Source organism: Plutella xylostella, chromosome Z (assembly GCF_932276165.1).
Source record: "Plutella xylostella chromosome Z, ilPluXylo3.1, whole genome shotgun sequence".
Taxonomy (NCBI): domain Eukaryota; kingdom Metazoa; phylum Arthropoda; class Insecta; order Lepidoptera; family Plutellidae; genus Plutella; species Plutella xylostella.
The window spans coordinates 10336155-10354021 of NC_064012.1; the positions used below are offsets into that span (position 1 = coordinate 10336155).

The 17867-nt window shown below is 39.2% G+C and overlaps 1 protein-coding gene across 3 annotated transcripts in view; it reads left to right on the forward strand.

Moving 5' to 3' along the window:
* Positions 1-1916: 1916 nt before the first annotated feature.
* Positions 1917-17867, forward strand: part of LOC119694862 (DNA-binding protein D-ETS-3) — a 58214-nt gene continuing 42263 nt past the window's right edge. The window contains exons 1-3 of one of the 3 annotated variants that reach the window (XM_048632756.1): positions 1917-2183; positions 7476-7837; positions 12147-12230. In XM_048632756.1, coding sequence (XP_048488713.1) covers positions 7531-7837; positions 12147-12230 — 391 coding nt within the window. In that variant the 5' untranslated portion in view covers positions 1917-2183; positions 7476-7530. Of the gene's footprint in view, positions 2184-5987; positions 6396-7475; positions 7838-12146; positions 12231-17867 lie in introns of those variants that run through there. The other 2 variants (XM_048632755.1, XM_038122223.2) reach the window with 2 other exon arrangements.

The window sequence follows — 17867 nt, forward strand, 5'->3', positions numbered from 1 at the left end:
AGAGAGTTGTCGGGTAAGTGGGCAACCCGACTGTCAGATGTTTTCAAGCCGCCCGAAGACCTCCGACTAGGCTTAACGACTGCTGCCGAAGCAGCAACCGAGACCCACGGCTTAACGTGCTGTCCGAAGAACGGTGGCGTCCAGAAAAGAACCACTTGAAATCGGCAACCCATCCAATGGCTGACTCGGTGATCAGTTATGATCACTGAAGCTCGCTCGACTACGGACGCTTCGCTTCTCATGGATGAGTTAATTAATGAAATAAATAGCTTGCATGATTCGAAATGACAAGTAGAACTTACTGACATCATTCAAAACAAAGATACCTAAATAAGGTGATATTCTTTTTATATTACGGTTTTGATTTTTTTTCATTTCTTTAAGTTTCTGCCTTACTAATGGCATGGCATAAACTTCACTTTTAAACTTTCAAAATTACCTGTTATTTTAATTCAAATATGTATAACTGTTTATTTACATGTATAAAACCTAATAGCCACTCTGGGAGTTAATCCACTCGGTGATTATACAACATAATACATACACAAGTGTCGGCAGTGACATAATCTCCCTACATAAGGTGGTGTGGAGGGTGCATAGCCCCTCCCTTGCCTTCGCTGAGCTTTCATTGAGCTTTGACTTGTTAATTATTCGTAGTTCGTTTCCCGCTTACGGCGAATGGCTGGGAAGTTTAGCTTTAGGTAAAATGAATATTGAATAAGGAGTAATTGTGAAATGTAACAAATGAACCAGGTACCTACTACGTTAATGAATTTAATTTGGCTTTTCGACGAGCAAGAAATTTGTTTACAGTATGAAGTAGGTTGGTAAGTCGTAGGAAGCAAACTAATACCTAGTTTTAATCATTCTTAGCTTAAGATTACGATTACAGAAAGGTCTTAGATCCTGGAAGGATCAATCATATTTATAATCAATTTTAATTTATTTTCATAGTGGGGTACTTATTGAGACTGAGAGAGACAAAATACAAAAGATCATAGTAGTAAGTAAGTATTAATTATAAAAATAAAAAGACAAGGTTGTGAACAAACTAATATTTTCATTTTATAACTTCGCATGGTTTTTATACTATATACTCAGTCCGTTCAGAAGGCTCAGCACGGGGAGCGAGACGAAGACGTGACAAAAGTTTTGCGTCGTGCTCACCGACCGAAAACTTTTGTTACGTCAAGACGTAACATGCGCGTCTTGGGCCCCGTGCTAGGCCTTCAGGATTGACAGCCCATTAAACGGGTGTGGTTAGCAGCACAGCAAGTGATACCTACTTGGGCAATATCCCAACTGCTCTGATTAGTCGGCAGGTCTCGACGTAGTTATCACTGTGGCTAGATAATAATGCCGCTGCCGTGAACTGTGAGCTCGACGGGTAGAGTGTAGCGATTCTGCTAAATTATTGTGCCAAAAAACTGGTTTTAGTGGATCATTACTGTTTGTCACATTGTCGAAGTGTTTTGTATGAATTATCTTAGGTATTAGGACATACATTTTCAGATTTCCCTATATAGGAACACTGAAAATTTATATCAGTTTTAATGTGATTGACATTGAATATCTGAATTATTTATTTAAGAATATTGGTTTAGGACCTGTATCATGTCATACAGCCAATATGTGCCTCAACCATGCCTCAACCAATCGAACTACCGATATCAGAAGTTGTTAACGGCGTGTCATCTACCAATCTTTAGCCTTAGCAGAATTGGGACTTCGGAGGAAAGTGGGATGCAGAGTGGTGCAGAGGGCCGAGGAGCGGGGTGCGGGGTGCGGGCGGAGGGCGGGAGGGCCGCCCCACCCCTGGGCGGGGCCCCCCCGCGCGCCGCGCCCTCCCCCGCGCCATCTCCAGCGGCCTCACCGGACGCGGTTCCTCGCTATTATAGCGGCTTCCTGTCCGTGAACGCTCGCCTCACTCGTCCGATCTATCGATTTGTTTATTTTTTTCCCGCGCAAACAAGCGGTAGACAAATAGCTCGGAGGTGCTTCCGAGGGCCGACGACGGTATCCGGGGGACGGAGTGACGACCGCCGCCGCCGCGGCCAGCGCCGACGGAACCACAAAATGGACTTTGGGGACCACACTACCTTCAATACTAATATCCTTATAAAGCCTTCCAAGGTGATAACGATAGCTGTGCATCATCTGCTGAGGTGCTGATTCGTGTGAAGGTGAGAAGCTACTTTTTTAATGTATTTCCCACGCGATTTTATATGCATGATTATTTGGTGTGATACAAGATGGCAACTAAAATATACTGTAACTATTGTTTTCTTTATGCACGTGGTTTACTCTGATAAGAATGTAAATGATCTGCAGCGTGGGCCTACGAGCTACGCATGCCTACGCAGGACATGCTACGACGCTCGTAGCGCGTCCGGCGCGGCGTAGCCTGCGTAGCGCCGTAGCATTCTTTAATATAATATTTTTTATTTTGCGCTGGTTTCTCAATATTCATATTGAATCAGATAAATGTTATCTGAAGCATAAATTGTTGCTGTCATTGTCTTATACTAATAATCAGACACGACAGCATCAGAATTATTACCCAGATAACTTTAATCTGACCATTGAAAAATCAGCCCTTAGTTATAAATTATAATATAAATATCGACAAAATGAAATTTTAGCATTGCTATACTCAGTAATCGTTTGTTTAAAAAATCCTACAGCTAAACCCACAAAGCTAGCTTTGTGATGAACCCCTGTTATTCAGTACATATGTCAACGTTTTATACCTCTGAATTTGGATCTATCCTTATGAAGAGTTCCTTATTAATGAAATAACTACATCATGACATCATGCCATTCGATGAAGTCACCAAACCATAAAGATAGTGGATACTCTTTTTTGCAATATTTTGGAAAACGTTTGAATGCTTTCTAAGATTCTAGGAAGTGTCATGGCGCCTACTACCCCTACTAACTCTTCTGCAAATAAGGAATCAAGATAAAAAATACGTAATATCAAGTTTGTAATATTGACCTAATGCCTAATAAATTTATAATATTGTACTACCTATAACTTAGGGCTTAGGGCTTGTACACAAAACTGCATTGCGACGTCGCATCGTCAAAATCTGCGATTGTTTTAGCAGTTTTTCAGGGCAAATGCTTGATTACAGTCACAGATGATGCGAAGTCGCAACGCAGTACAAGCCCTAAGTCATATATAGTAGAATATTATTACGTAAAGAATTTATAAAAAAAAACAATATCGAAAGATATAATTTAATAGGTAGTTAAGGTTCGTAACCCAAAAGTTAATATTGAATACACTCGGTCAAATGGTATAAACGTAGGTATAAATGGATTAAAAATATACATATTATATAGGCCTTACATATTTCTCCGAGATCATAGGAATCATCACTTTTTCATCATTAATACTGAATTAAGCAAAATAAATTTAAAATACAACAAACACAAAACCTCAAACTTAAAAAAAATTAAAAAGACATAGTAATATATTCGCTTATCCTTGTTAGATACGCAAATGTATTCCTACTGCCATTAACAGTTAAATTTCCATAGAGGCATAAATCTACAGAGGTAAGGGCAGGTGGTTCTGGTTTACCTACAACTATGCATGCGCCTGCATTCACCGGTACACTCCGTTCCATAATTCAATACAACCCACTTGCCTCTTGTACTAATTTGCTCCCTCGCGCGGTAGGCACAGGTGAATTTCTGCACCAACTTATCATTAGTTTTGCAGGCATATTGCCATTTATATAGGTCACAAGTAACGCCTGAGAGCAAAGTAAATATCTGTTTTTGTTAAGCGTGGATATTACAGTTTGTAAGCTTTATATTTATTTCTCTATATCCCCTTTAAATAATAACATGCATCAAATACTTAGGTAAATATTAAAGTTTTGATTCGGAATAAACATTCGAAAAGGTTCATTCGAAATAAACATTTTCCTAAAAATAGATAAAACATCTAATTCTTTACTGCTATATCAAAATACCTACTAGCTTTTTTAATGATCTTAAAACCAAAATTCTGTTTATTTGTAAAAAGATCAATGACGATAATTAATCAAGTATCAAACAAACGATGAACGGTCACTTCACCCCGCGCTGAAGTGTACGGCAGCATTGCATAATATTCACATAAATCAGATAGGAATTAATTATTTATTGCTTTCAGCTGTACATGCATGCATAATATGCATATGTATGCCGCTTCAGTGTTCATGTTGTGATAATGTTCTTAATTTAGGGGAAATACGTACCTATACTTACTGCCCAAAAGCGAATGTAACCTATAATATATAGATTTACACGATTATTTTTATGCCCGTTTTTCAACCATATTCTGACGAGGATCAGGCAGGGTATCATGCATAACCCTGGCATAACTTAGGGAAGGTCTGTTCTTTGGAGGTACACAATAAGGGCAAAAAAATATTTGGCCGTTCGTCTCCTCACAATATTTTAAAATAAAAATATTGTGTGCTAACAAAACATAAGGCATTCATTGATAGTCACAGTCCCGCCAACGAAACTAGTATGTATTCTTCTTTATTTCACATCTGAAGTCCCCTGAGAGGAGCTTTAGATACTACGACCGTGTTCATATACCTACTGTAGTTAAAATCCACAACCATGGGCATACCTACATCCTAATATTTTGTGTATTATTGCTGGAGAAGCCTCCTCCAGGCCTGGATTAAATATTCCTCTTGTACACATTTGGCAGGCGGTGTAACTCTAAACATTCAAGTTTGAATTTCATTTTTAAACCATTCATTAATTTACATAGTAGTGAACGAAGTACATTACACTCAAGCTAGTGCCAGCACTATTACAAAACAGGCTCGTTCTCTCTGACATATAAATATCAATTTGAGGGTAATTTCACAAAACATGGCGTGTTCGCCTTCATTTGTTTGTAGTTACACGATTTTTGCATCTCGTTTGTAAATCGGTTTGTTTTCTTGGCTAACAATTTGTTTTATTGTTGGAATTTGACTTGAGTGCGGACGTAACTTTTAAATTTAAAGTAGTTCTGAGGTACAACGCTGAAATGTGCAGTGTGTTTGTAAAAACTCTTGTTCTTTTGAAGGTAACCTACTGCTGTCTTTGTGTGAAAACTGTATAGGTACTTGCATGTGAAACTATTGGAAAAAAATAATTACATTTTACCATAGCAAAATAATGTTCCTTACCTACCTTAGCACAGCACCAACTAAATTAACTATATTAATATTAGTGTAATATCTAGTACAATTTACTGCTGGTCTGCTGTCCTGATATACCTATAGTATGCGACACACCACAATCTTATGCTAAAGACGCCATTAATTAATAAAAGATGGTGCACGTGGGAGGGGCTAATTAGCGCTATTATCGTTTTCCCAATTCTGGGACCGTACTATTTAGCTAGTTTGTCATCGACACACTATATCACTATTGCCGAAACACTAGCAGGACAGTAATTAATGGAGAAGTACAGTAGTGCAAGGTGAAGGCCGCCGGCCGCGGTCCAGGCGGATATTCTTTTTGTCGCATATAATAAGGTAATGTCGTGGTTTCCTGCCAGTTAACTGGCGCGAGCCAATCCAGCGGAGCGGTACTGTGGCCGGCACGTCCAGGTATGCCATTGTGCGCTTTATTATGTATGTCCAGGTATGCCATTGCTTCCAAGCATTCCATTGTGCGCTTTATTTACAATGCTGTAGGTACCACTTTTAGAGTGGAGTTAAGGATTTCAATTATTGAGTTTGATAAAAGTATATTTTTAAATAGATGGGAACACAGGTCATGATGTAGTTGGATGGACATAAATAGTAACCAGAGTTATAAGGCTATTGCCTGTCTATGATGTATAAATGTAAACTAAATATTTCCGAAGCGTCACTACTAAATTAATACACGAGACAGAAAAATCAGGACAGCAAACAGCTACGACCGCGGTCTAAACCAGCCCGCTCTGCCCCGCCAGGACCGACCAAAAAAGCGCAGCGCACAAAAAAGGCGGACGTGTAACAAACAGTACATTGTCGAAGTAAGCAGTAAATATAAATTGGTTACGCGACACATTTCCCGTGGGCCGGATGGAGTCAATTTGACCGAAGCGCGGCCGCCGCTGTCGCTCGCCGCTCGCCCGCCGCGCCGCCCATCCGCGCACCTCGCCACTTCTTTATCTTCTATTTATTTATTTCCCATACCTACAAAGGTGCTCAAGAATACGCGTGTGACCAATTAACTCACCTAAGTACCTAATGTGTGTGACTTACAAGTGCCTCGTTCCCACAATGTTCAGTGCAATTATGAAGTGACGCGTTAAGTGTTGCGATGCCTCAGGTGTCTTCGAGCAAGGATATGAGCGATGAGGCGAAGCGGCCGCGGAGGAAACGGGTGTCCGATATGAGGTAACGGCTGTGACGTTTAAGAGACGGATAGATCAGTAGGAAACGGATACGAGGCAATGCAATGAAAGACTACCTGTGGGGAAGTGGGGGACAATGCGTTGATGATATTTTCCGTGCAATTTTGTTGCAATGATCTATCTGCATAATATGTGGATATAATAGATGAATGCTTATAGGTAGTGATTCAATTCAATTAATAAACAATAAAAATACTAACTCTACATCTATCACCACCATAAAGTAGGTGATTCTGTAAAAAAGATCCAGGCTCGATTCCCCATGTTGGACCATCAATATCTACAGTGTGTTTGTTCAGGACACAGCCGGCTGATTTGATTAAACATGTCCAAAAAGTTAAATCATTTATGCTTTCGGAGAGAAATCTAAGACAATATTGTGCCTACCTATCTCCAGTAGTGTCGGATATCCATACCATTGGTTTATGAGAGTCAGGTGGAATAGAAAGAATACAATATTCTTCCTCATAGTCACAGCTTGGTGATCTCAATCATGTAGCCGCGGTAGTCTAAGATTCGTATAAAAAACGCAAACTCGTTGGAGATTAGGAAAATAAATATTAAATTAAGGAAATAATATCATACATTTATTTATAAACGTATCGTGGGACGCCAACGACCTTTTGACTAGAAATAGTAGTTTACATACATTTAAGTACATACCTACATAATAAATGTATGTAGTTAGAGGTCTTCTAAATCTGTGTTTCAGTTTTCAGTAACTACGGATACGTTGCACCCGTACGTAGGCACCTATTTGATATTATAAATTGAACAGTAGTAATTCTGAACAATGTTTGTTCTAGAAGATATTTGTAAATAAATAAGTAGGTGCTTGCCTGACATTGAAGGCATTACTATGTTTAAACAATGGTGGATCATCGAGCTACGCCGCGGCGTAGCGAGTACGAGGCCTTAGCAGATCTTGCGGATGGTAGAGATTTATATTTCGTGACTCTTTCATATATTCTAATAATAATGAAAACAAACTCATATTATTACCTTTATCAAAATAATTATGTACGCTATAAAATACTCAACGAATGTTCTCCTCATCCCTTAGGGTAGATTTCCGGCGTCTGAAAGCGTCGACCCTGCGCACCAGCGTGAAGGCTGCCATGTATGAAAGCAGCTGCTCGTACGCTGGAGCCTTGGAGCTGAAGCGGAGCGCCCTGAAGGAGGAGCCCTGGCCGGCAGCCGAGTGGCCGCCTTACCGTCTCCACCAGTCGACCTTTGAACAACTCAAACAGAGCGTAGAGAAGGCAAAAGCGGCTCTGCAAGACCGCTCGGGCCTCCTCGGGACAGCCACGGCCTTTGGAGACTTCTACGGAGGACAGCTGCAAGATGGAGGCGCGCTGGGCTTCGGCCGCGCCGCCAGGACCGACATGGAGACCCTCGGCGTCCTAGATAAAGGAAAATCTTTAGGTGAGTTTTTCAACGTTTTCTGCCATTATTACCAGTGTCGTTACTTGTATTTATGACTCAATTTAAGCGCCCCCGCACACACATAATAATAATATTCGCAAATATATCATAGGTATCCCCTTCTGAATTAACCATTCACGTTATCATCGCAACATGGGAGCCGAGATAGCGCCTCCGCTGTCGCACAAAGAAACATATCTACATAGTTGATGTACAACGTATTGCATAACAATAGGGTGGAAGCAAAAATGGTTCATGAGGACAACTCGGCAAAGTAGAAAGTTGAGTGCAGAGGGGGTTTCAGATTAGGCGATCAGAGGCTGCTCGGTTTAGGTATAAGCGAAGTCAAGGTGGGGAGCACCTTCTATAGTCGCAGATAACAATCGTCGAAGGGAGCGAGCGGGGGCGTGTGGGATATTTTCCCCGGTTGCCATGGCAACGCTCCCCGCCCACACCCGCCCGCCCCGGCCCGCTCCCTTGAGGCTTAGTAAATGGCGACTCTAGTAGTTGTGACGTGAAAATAAAATTTTATTATCTCCAGTCAGTTCATTATTTCAAAACTTAACCGGGAGCTGAAAGCGGGTGGCTTTCCGAGATTTAATGAGCACTCTTTATAAGAAATATTTTCGCTGTTTGAATTTTTATGCCGTCACGTTTCGTGTACCCCGTAATGCTGAAGTTTGGCTTTTGATATCATTTAAACTGAGCGAAAAGGGAATTCTTTCTTTTTGTCGTACTAAGATATAACTTTAAAAAATAATGCAAAAACATGGCCATAAAAAATTTAATAATTTAAACATTGATCCTGAAATTCCTTTAAAAATATATTTTTTAATCATTTCTGGGTAGTCCTACTCTTTTTTATCTCCGACGCGCCGACCTTTTATTTATTGTGCCCGGTTTTGTCTACGCCCACCTCTGAAGACCCTGAAACATTCACAATAATTCATTAAAATGGGAGTTGGCAGTGAAGAAAGTCCCCATTGTTAGCGAGAGATACTTTTTATGGAAAAAAGCAAACGGCATCTACCTGTTTGTTCTCATTCCGAATCGTTTTTCATGAAAAAGCTTCAATAGCTTTTATTTTTTAATTTTTGCTACTCTTATTTTTTATGAACACAGTACGCGGACTGGTTTTTTGTTTTGACCCAATAAAATTAATATTGTTTATAAAAATTAATCTAGGTATAATAAAAGAGGAATCAATAAGCATAACTTTACATGCAAACACCGATATTAAGACAGGCTATATCAACCGTAAGCTATGAATATGTAGGTACATTCAAAATACCCTCCCCAACTCTACCTTAGACAATAAATCGCTGAAAAATATTGTCTTTTTTTCTTTTTGCGTAAAATTTACATAATATTCAGATGAGGTCGCCTCGGCACGGGCGGGGCGTAATCTGGAGTCATTAAGAGGAACGCATTAAAATTTATAAGCCCAGGGGCTTAGTTAAAGAGTTGTTAACATGAAAATGATGGTACGCCCCTCAGCTATTCGGACGCTTGCTGGATCGCCGTAATACGGACTGGTTTATTCAGATTTAATTCATTACATTTTGATTCTATTTTTTATGATTATGTGGTCACTGTATGTGTCAAAGTTATTTTTATTTTATTTCGGTAATCTTCTAATACTACGCTACGGTATAATTTATGTTATATCCAATGATATTTTGGCTCAGTATAAGGCTGTTTTCACAGAGGGCCAACCGTTCTCTTGGTGCCATATCGGTTTAGTATGGCTAACCATGTTGACAAACCCTTGTTCAGCTTGTTATGTGATGAAAAAGACTGAGTTTTCTAGGTTTGAGCTCATTTTCTGAGTTTTGTAGTTTTGGGCTCACTCTACGTAGGTATGTAATTATAGAATTTCACTAAGGGAAATCTTTAAAACCAAAAAACTCAACACTACTACCACGAAAAACTTTAAACATTGTTTAACAAGTGTTTAAAACTAATTTTGACAGATTTGTAGGCGTTTGACCGAGCAAACTTCTGTTAAATACTGTCGTTTTTGTGGTAAGGCCCAAAACGACTCCATAACGTCACAGAGAAATCATCTTAGCTGAAACGAGGCTTAGCTCCTTTAGTGCTTACGATATCTAGCATAACAATACGCTACAAACCAAAAATGCATATATAAACCTTCTACAACGCAATTCTCAACCCTACAACTAGCAGAACGTTTATGTAAACGCCCTAATTAAAACAGTACGATCATTTTATCGCGCGGCGCACTGTCATCAATAACACGGTCGTACTTTAGATCATATCGTGATAAAATATATTCCTATAAATCATACTTACAACTGGCCTGATATGCGTATATTGATTTTTTAATGTGTATTGCATACGAAAGGGCTGGCGCTCTGTTGTTTTGCCATTTATATTCATTAGTGGATGTTGGGCGAGCCCGTGTTTTCGATGCACCTAAGTGAAATTAAAACTGTTTGAACTAAATATTAAAAGGTTAACTAACTTACTTTGATTTTGTTGATAGTTGGTCTAAGTATTAGATTTTTGCTATTTATATTCGGTAACATGTAACGACAATATGGAATCCTAACATAACGGTATTGTGAAAGCACAATTCCCAGTGTATTCTTCTTCTTAATAATTTTGCAAAAGATCTATGGTGAAGTATACGTATAAATAAGTAGGAGCTCAAATTCTAGAGGACAAGCTCTTCGAGATTAATCTCGGTTTACACTGGATTTTTACTATTTTGCCTATAACATTAATTCGAAGATTTTAAGCGGACATTATAGGGGGACTTCAAAGAAAGATACACTCCCGGGCAATGAAAAAGTTCCATTCAGGAAATCAACTAACTCCTCCTATACGGAAAAAACTAACTAAATTACGCCTTCTAAAATATTTAAGTACATATAATGGTACATCAGAATATTAGCAACTAAAATCGTAAACATTTTTTTCAAATATCCAATTAAATGTTTTTAAAAAATTAGGCTATTTCGTGTCTGCATTTTGCAAGTGGAACTGTTTCTTTGCCCGTGAGTGTATAAGTATAACCCGATACTTTAGATTATCTCCATACCAACATAATCGTGCTCAAGGCTAAGAAATATCGTTATCGCTAAACGATTTCTGTTCTATAGCTACGAATAAAAAATGATTGCCGAACATTTTTGGTCTACACTCAGGTATCATGCTATCATGAATGAGTCTTAAACGGGCACTGTCTATAAATGGATATCATCACTTAAGCCCCCACTTCACACCAAGATAGCCATTCGTCTATTATGTACCGTAGCTGGTTATTTATAGGGGTTATTTTGCGACGGGTGTTGACTTTTGTATATTTGTGATGAGTCATGTCTGGTGCGGCACCCCGCGGTTTGTGCCTATCAACATTACGACATGGAAGGCGTCGATATAATATATTGTCGATAAACAACGAGTCATTCAAATTGTGTCGGACAAAATATTGGAGAGCTTGAGTAGCTTTGTAGTTCATAGTATGTAGGTGTTCTACGATTTCAAACCCATGCATTTGTAGCAGTGATTATATTCAGGATGTTAAAAAAATCCACTTTATAAAAAAAAGTGCAAAAGCAACTTAATTTTTTATAATGAGAGGGATAATCACAGACCTCTGTGGGGGTAATATATCAATATTGTTAGGTAACATAACTTTACTGAGTCGTTTCAATTATATATTTTTGCACCTATGTAAAAGAACATCAAGTTGATAGTGAGGAAACTGTAGTTTTATTTAAATCGACTTAAAACTGCACTGATTATGATAACCAATAAACAACTAATAAACCTATTAAAAATCCCCACTCAAGGGCTACTGAACCGTAACGCAAATACCAAACAAACATTATTGCACAATCAGTATAGCAGTGACGCGGGAATAAGTATAAATCGGAACAATAAAATATGTACCCCGTCCCCGTCGCATTAAATTCATCGCCATTTTAGTTCCCGAGACTGATAATAGATGGCGGCGCCCGCGCATGGTCCAAACACGAGTGGCGTGTTTGTTATGCTTGCCATTTCATGGGAACGCTACTCAGCACAATGAGAACTTAATTGTCTGATAGAAATACCAGTAATGGCAACTTGTACCCCTCACCCCTTGGACGTAGCGTGATTTATACTGTCAGTGTGACTACCCGAAAAAATGGTACACTGACATATTTATTTCCAAAAATAAATGACTCTGAGCATATTGCTTTGGAGATATTGCGAGTTGATGCGTTTGAGCGTGGGAGCTGTTTACTCATTGTTCGGTTGTTAAGTTTTGCAGCACTCACTGGTTTCTTTGTCTCTGCAGGGAGTGACAAATTATCGAGCAGCCTCGGGAAAGGATACTCTACTCCCACCCTGTCGGACACCCTCCGAGGATCGAAGTGCTCAGGTAAGTTATTGAAAATTTACACCCCCACTCAAATGAAATGAAACGAATGAATGCAAATCAAATGTATTAATACAAAAAAAATATTAATATTAATACCTACACACCACACCCACAGACATGTTGTTCCAAACCAATATCAGATACTTATACATTTTCAGCAAATGTGGCTTACCGTTCTCTACCTATTCTGTAAGTCGCTATATTTCATAAACAGCAAGGTAGGCCATTAAATATAGGTCTAGTGAATCTAGTGATATACATAATAACAAGTGAAAGTCAGTAAACAAAAGCCCTGTTTACGTCCGATGGCGTCCGTTCTCCAATCATGAGCCATTTGCTATACACGGACTTTATGGAGCCTACTTCCCGGCCACGTTATTGATATTGTTGGAGCATGAAATGGAAGAAAGTTACCCGTTTTTTCTGGCCAACAAGTAGGTATTAGAATTAATCAGAATGTTATGGATAGTTCTATTGTATACTTTGTCTGAGGTAATGAAATAATTGTTTTTAAGATTGTGTTTATTTTTAATCTTTTCAATGCACCATACTTCGTAAAAAAAATGTATTATTTATTATTATCGAATAATATATCTATAGGTACTAACCGAAAATACCAACAATAATCGTGAACTCCTATAATTGCAACATTTTGCGTAATGTCGACAATGTATTCGAGTGCAGCCCCTCAAAGACGTTCCTCAGTCGAGTTGAACTGAGCCGTGAACTCAAAGGTCCGACTCCGATTATCTTGCGATACAGCAGACAAAGGACGAGCGACAATTAAAAGTTGTATTGTCGAGTTTAGTGTGCTCCACGACGCGTCACGCTATTTGCGAATTTTCCTTTGACTGATGACGTGATGACATCAAAGGAGATCAGAATAATAGGTGCCTCGCGCCAACGCAAAGGACCGCTAGAGTATTATATTCCTTCACTATGCCTACTTGAACCCAGTCAGGTCTTTGCTCTGAGCGCATAACCAACTATTTATTTATCTTTGGCATAACTTATTCGAGGCTGGGTCTATCTATACACCCTTCGGTGTACTTAGTAGGAAAATTAGCGATTATAATCGTTGAGAGTATATTCAGTAAATTAAAGAGGCGGTGGGCTAGCATTTGAAGCAATACTTCTTTGTTAGCAGTAATTTAACCAGCCTAGCATTATTTTCTGTAGAAACTTAAATCTCGTTTCTCTCTATTCTATTCTAAGTGCAGCGTGTTGGCAGGTAGACTAAGGATAGTAAAGTTTCCTTCCTTATTCATTAACTATTCATACCTAAAATCTAAATAATCATCAATACCTAATTCACCAAACACAACAAACAGGATAATTATCGAATTACGCACGCATTGAAAGCACTCCTAGCCACTTGGTACTGCAACATTCAATAAGAATAGCGAAGAGGCACCGTGTCTAAATGACGCCACGCGACGCAACGCGGTCGTTAATTAAGGGGACTAAGGGCCACCAGGGGACTAACGGCCACCAGGGGACAAAAGGCCAAGGGACATAGGGCCGTCATTGCACCAGTGATTGGGGTTGATCGGCTGTACCCCCTTTATACCGCTGGCGTATCGGATTGCGTTGCGTACGCGCAGTGAAGTGGAGGTACAGTCACATGACTGCCTCTTCGTCGATTTTAAAGTTGTATTTTAAATTAATTACAAAAGTATTGGAATATAAGTTGCAGCCTATTTATTAATATTTTTAGAAACTCTATTACATTACATGTTTGTCATCATTGAAGAGAAACTGAACTCGACTGTAAAATAATGACTTATAATATTTGATATTAGACTATTTTTTACTAATTCTTATCTCTTCAAATCCCTTTCCCTAAAGATTAATATTCGTGTTAAAATATAACGTGTAAATAAGTTAATATATAAAAAATTAATATTCGACTTTTTAAACCATGTAATATTTACGAATATCAGCCAGCAGCAGTGAAGTTACTATAGCCTCTCTACATTTCGAAAGTGACTCAAAATTGCGGTGACAACCGTATAGGAAACTGATTTTTCCCATGGCTTGGGGTTGCGATGATTTTGTTATTATACATTCGGATGACTCAATAAACATTGTTTGTTATCTGTCTTTATGATACGCTACTTTTATTAATCAGCTAATGATTGTTCCCATGACAATCGCTTATTCATGGAAAATAAAAGTGTATTTTGTACACCGTAAGTATCTATGAGTACCTACGTACTTTATGTTTCTAATCACACTATAAATAAATAAGAAAACAAACTTTTAGAATTATAAAATACACATAACAAAAAAGATTTGAACTCTAAAAGTTTAGGGCCGTTACGAGAAACCCCTGCCGGATAGTAAAAGTTACAACATCTAAAAATCTAGATTCTTGCCTTCATGTACATACATGCACGCACCAAATCCGCCTACACTAAGTTAGGTGACCTAACTTAACAACTTAAAATATTAACAAAAATATCCATGCACTCAAAATAAATGAGGAACGGCTTACAAACGGCTTACGGGTTGTGATACCAGCCTCCCCCTATTCTGGTTATCCCGCACTCCATTAGACAGTCAATCATTCTGGCATTCGGTTCCGATGCGGCCGTAACCGGCGGGGTGGGGCGAGCGCCCGCCGCGATTTGTCACGGAATCGACGATTATGACGTGAGAATTCGATGCCTAATTATCGGGGTGTTTGTTTTGGGATGAACCGAGAATAGGGTAGATGCGTGGTAGCTAAGCGTTTGTTTTTATTTTTGGTATAAGGAGTTATTTTTATTGCTGGCTTTTGATTTGTCTTTTAAAACGCGGACTAGGGTGTACCTCATAGAACTTTGCAGATTCTCGTGGTAGTTGGTACGGTCAGCTGCATTAATAGCTATGCACATAAATTTGTACCACGTCAAACTACCTTAGTATGTTTGAATGAATGAATTGTCAGGTTGTGGGTTTGACAAGGTACAAAAGTGTATAGCAGCTGACTATATAATGTAGTATACTCTAAGGGTCAATTCAGACGTACCACAACCACACCACAGCCACAACCACACCACAACCACGCGATGTGGTCGGGCGTATATTTTGTATTGACAATGAATAATCCAATTCACACGTGCCACATTTTGCCGTTGTTATCGACCACCTGTGTAATACGACCACATCGCAACCACATCGCAACCACAACGCAACCACATCGCAACGGCAACGCCGCCACGCGGCGGCGGCACCGCGGCAACCTGTTTTCCGTATTAACTGCACACGACGACGTGGTTACCACATCGCAATGACAGCGACAACGCAATCACATCGACATTTTGTCGCTGCCACAACGCAACTGCAAAAAGCCGCTGTCACACAATTCACACGTAACCACAGCTTGACCACATTTTGTCGCTGTGACGTGGTGTGGTTGTGGTACGTGTGAATTGACGCTAAGATGTAGAGGCGCAAAGTATGTAGAGGTTAAAAACTACCGTCAGTTTCAGTGTCTAGACAAAACAACTCTAATGGCCCTACTACACGTCCGCGGATGCGTCCGGAGATGCATCCGGAGATGACCTCCGCGGACGTGTAGAGGGGGTGATTTGGGCATCTGTCGAGGTATTTCACGTCCGCAGACGCATCTGCCACCGATCCGTTTGTTGTCGGTTTTTGTGGCACAGATCAAAGGGTTCAAGCTTTTTAGCGTCTTGCATCGCGACCACACGTCCGCGGACGCATCAGTCATTGAGAAACCGCAGAAGCTAAAGCACGCGTGCTAATAGGTAAAATGGGGAGTATTATGACAATCGAAGAAACTTTTAAGTTTATAAAATTATATCAAGCAGAAAATTGCTTGACGAATCCAAAGGACAAATATCATTACAAAAAAAGGTTGTAAGTACTTATACAATTAAAATATATATTGCTTTATAATTCTCATGAAATTACGCGTAAACTGGATAAAATTTCCAAAAGTATTTAAAAGTACTAAACAAATAAATAGCTGCGGCGACTGCCGTTTCGATGTCCATGTTTACGAGTAGCGTCTGCCGATATTCAACTCAGACTGACCGATCAACAGACGTGTGGTCGCTGGCAGAGATTCGTCTGCAGATGCATCCGCGAACGTCTCCGGATGCATCCGCAGACGTGTAGTGGCGCCATAAAGGACAAAAGTTGTCACTTTCTGAAATAATGTCAAAGAGTCTGTGTTACCCACCACTGGAATCCGATAGATGCCGAGCTGAACTCACAGATCTAAATGTCAGATAGTATGATTATGTTATGTAGGTATTAGGACTGGCAAGAGACTGTAGACTGTGAATGTGAAAGTACCTATGTTTTTTATCAGACCTATAACTTTTTTCCATATAATTAAATTACAAATCCTACCAGTTTGGTATTAAGTCATTTGTAAGAGCCCCAATATGTTTTTGCATTAGTTAAAACAAAGATTAAATCCTAACTATTCGGCGTCACAATCCCCATAATACAACCCTAAACAAACTTTATTGCCTAAGACAGAGTTAACAAAATAAATGGCTTAAATTTCTACACCCGTAATGAATACAGAGGAGGGGTTTTATATAAATCATTGTTAACTTGCATTTCCATCTGAGTCCAAACTGATACTATGTAGTTATTTGTATATTATATGATAATTTTAGAGGTTAGTTCAGAATTCAATTAGGTACAATAAGATACATCATCATCATCATCAGCCAATAATCATCCACTGCTGGACATAGGCCTCTCCCAAGGAGCGCCACAACACGCCTTCCTCATCCAACCACTACCCGCCACCCGCCTAAGGTCGTCAGTCCAGCGGGCAGGAGGGCGTCCCACGCTGCGTTTGCCTACAGATACAAATTGCAATAAGATACAAATTTATTCATTTACTTATTCTGCAATTAGGCTTTTTGGAAAAGGGCTAGATTTTTTACACTTATTTGAATCTGTGAAAACAGTGAACCATTACTGGAATAAAGCTGTTCACTCGTATACCGGCGATATTTTTCCGCGTATAACTATACATTTTGTCATCCATTTATTCAGTTGCAAATCTTCTTAAATGCTTTTACTTCGCAAAATAAAATTAAGTCTAGGTAAAAATACAAGCAAGGTAAAATTTTTAGCTTCTCCATCATCTGGACCCACCTTCAAACCCGAAATTCGCCTTTGACTGTGACCGATGTAACAAGCAGATGATTCATTTAATTTCATGCAAAGCCAGTTCAATTCAGTCATAGGATAAAATGGCTCTCAAAACTCACAGCCACTGTAAAAAATAACATTTATCTAGATATTCTAGATGCTGTGAGCAACTGAGCAATGACGAACCTAATACGACATAACGTTGGCCATAAGATGTCGCCTGTGAAAAGTCATCAATTGCTTGTTACTATACTATGTCCATCTTATTAATGGTTTTTTGACATTCTCTTATGTTTGGTAAGTAAAGCTGGTATTCTTTTGCAGTCATCAAATAAATGTGTGTGTTTGCAGTGCACTGAATAAACATTTTCTTTCTTTCTTTCTTTCTTTCTTTCTTTAAATATCTATTGGATTTTGAATGTCAAAAAACCAATAATAAGATGGACATAGTATAATCACGGTAGTGTTAAGACATTCGATCAAAAACCCGCTTTAAAAACTACCAGCGTC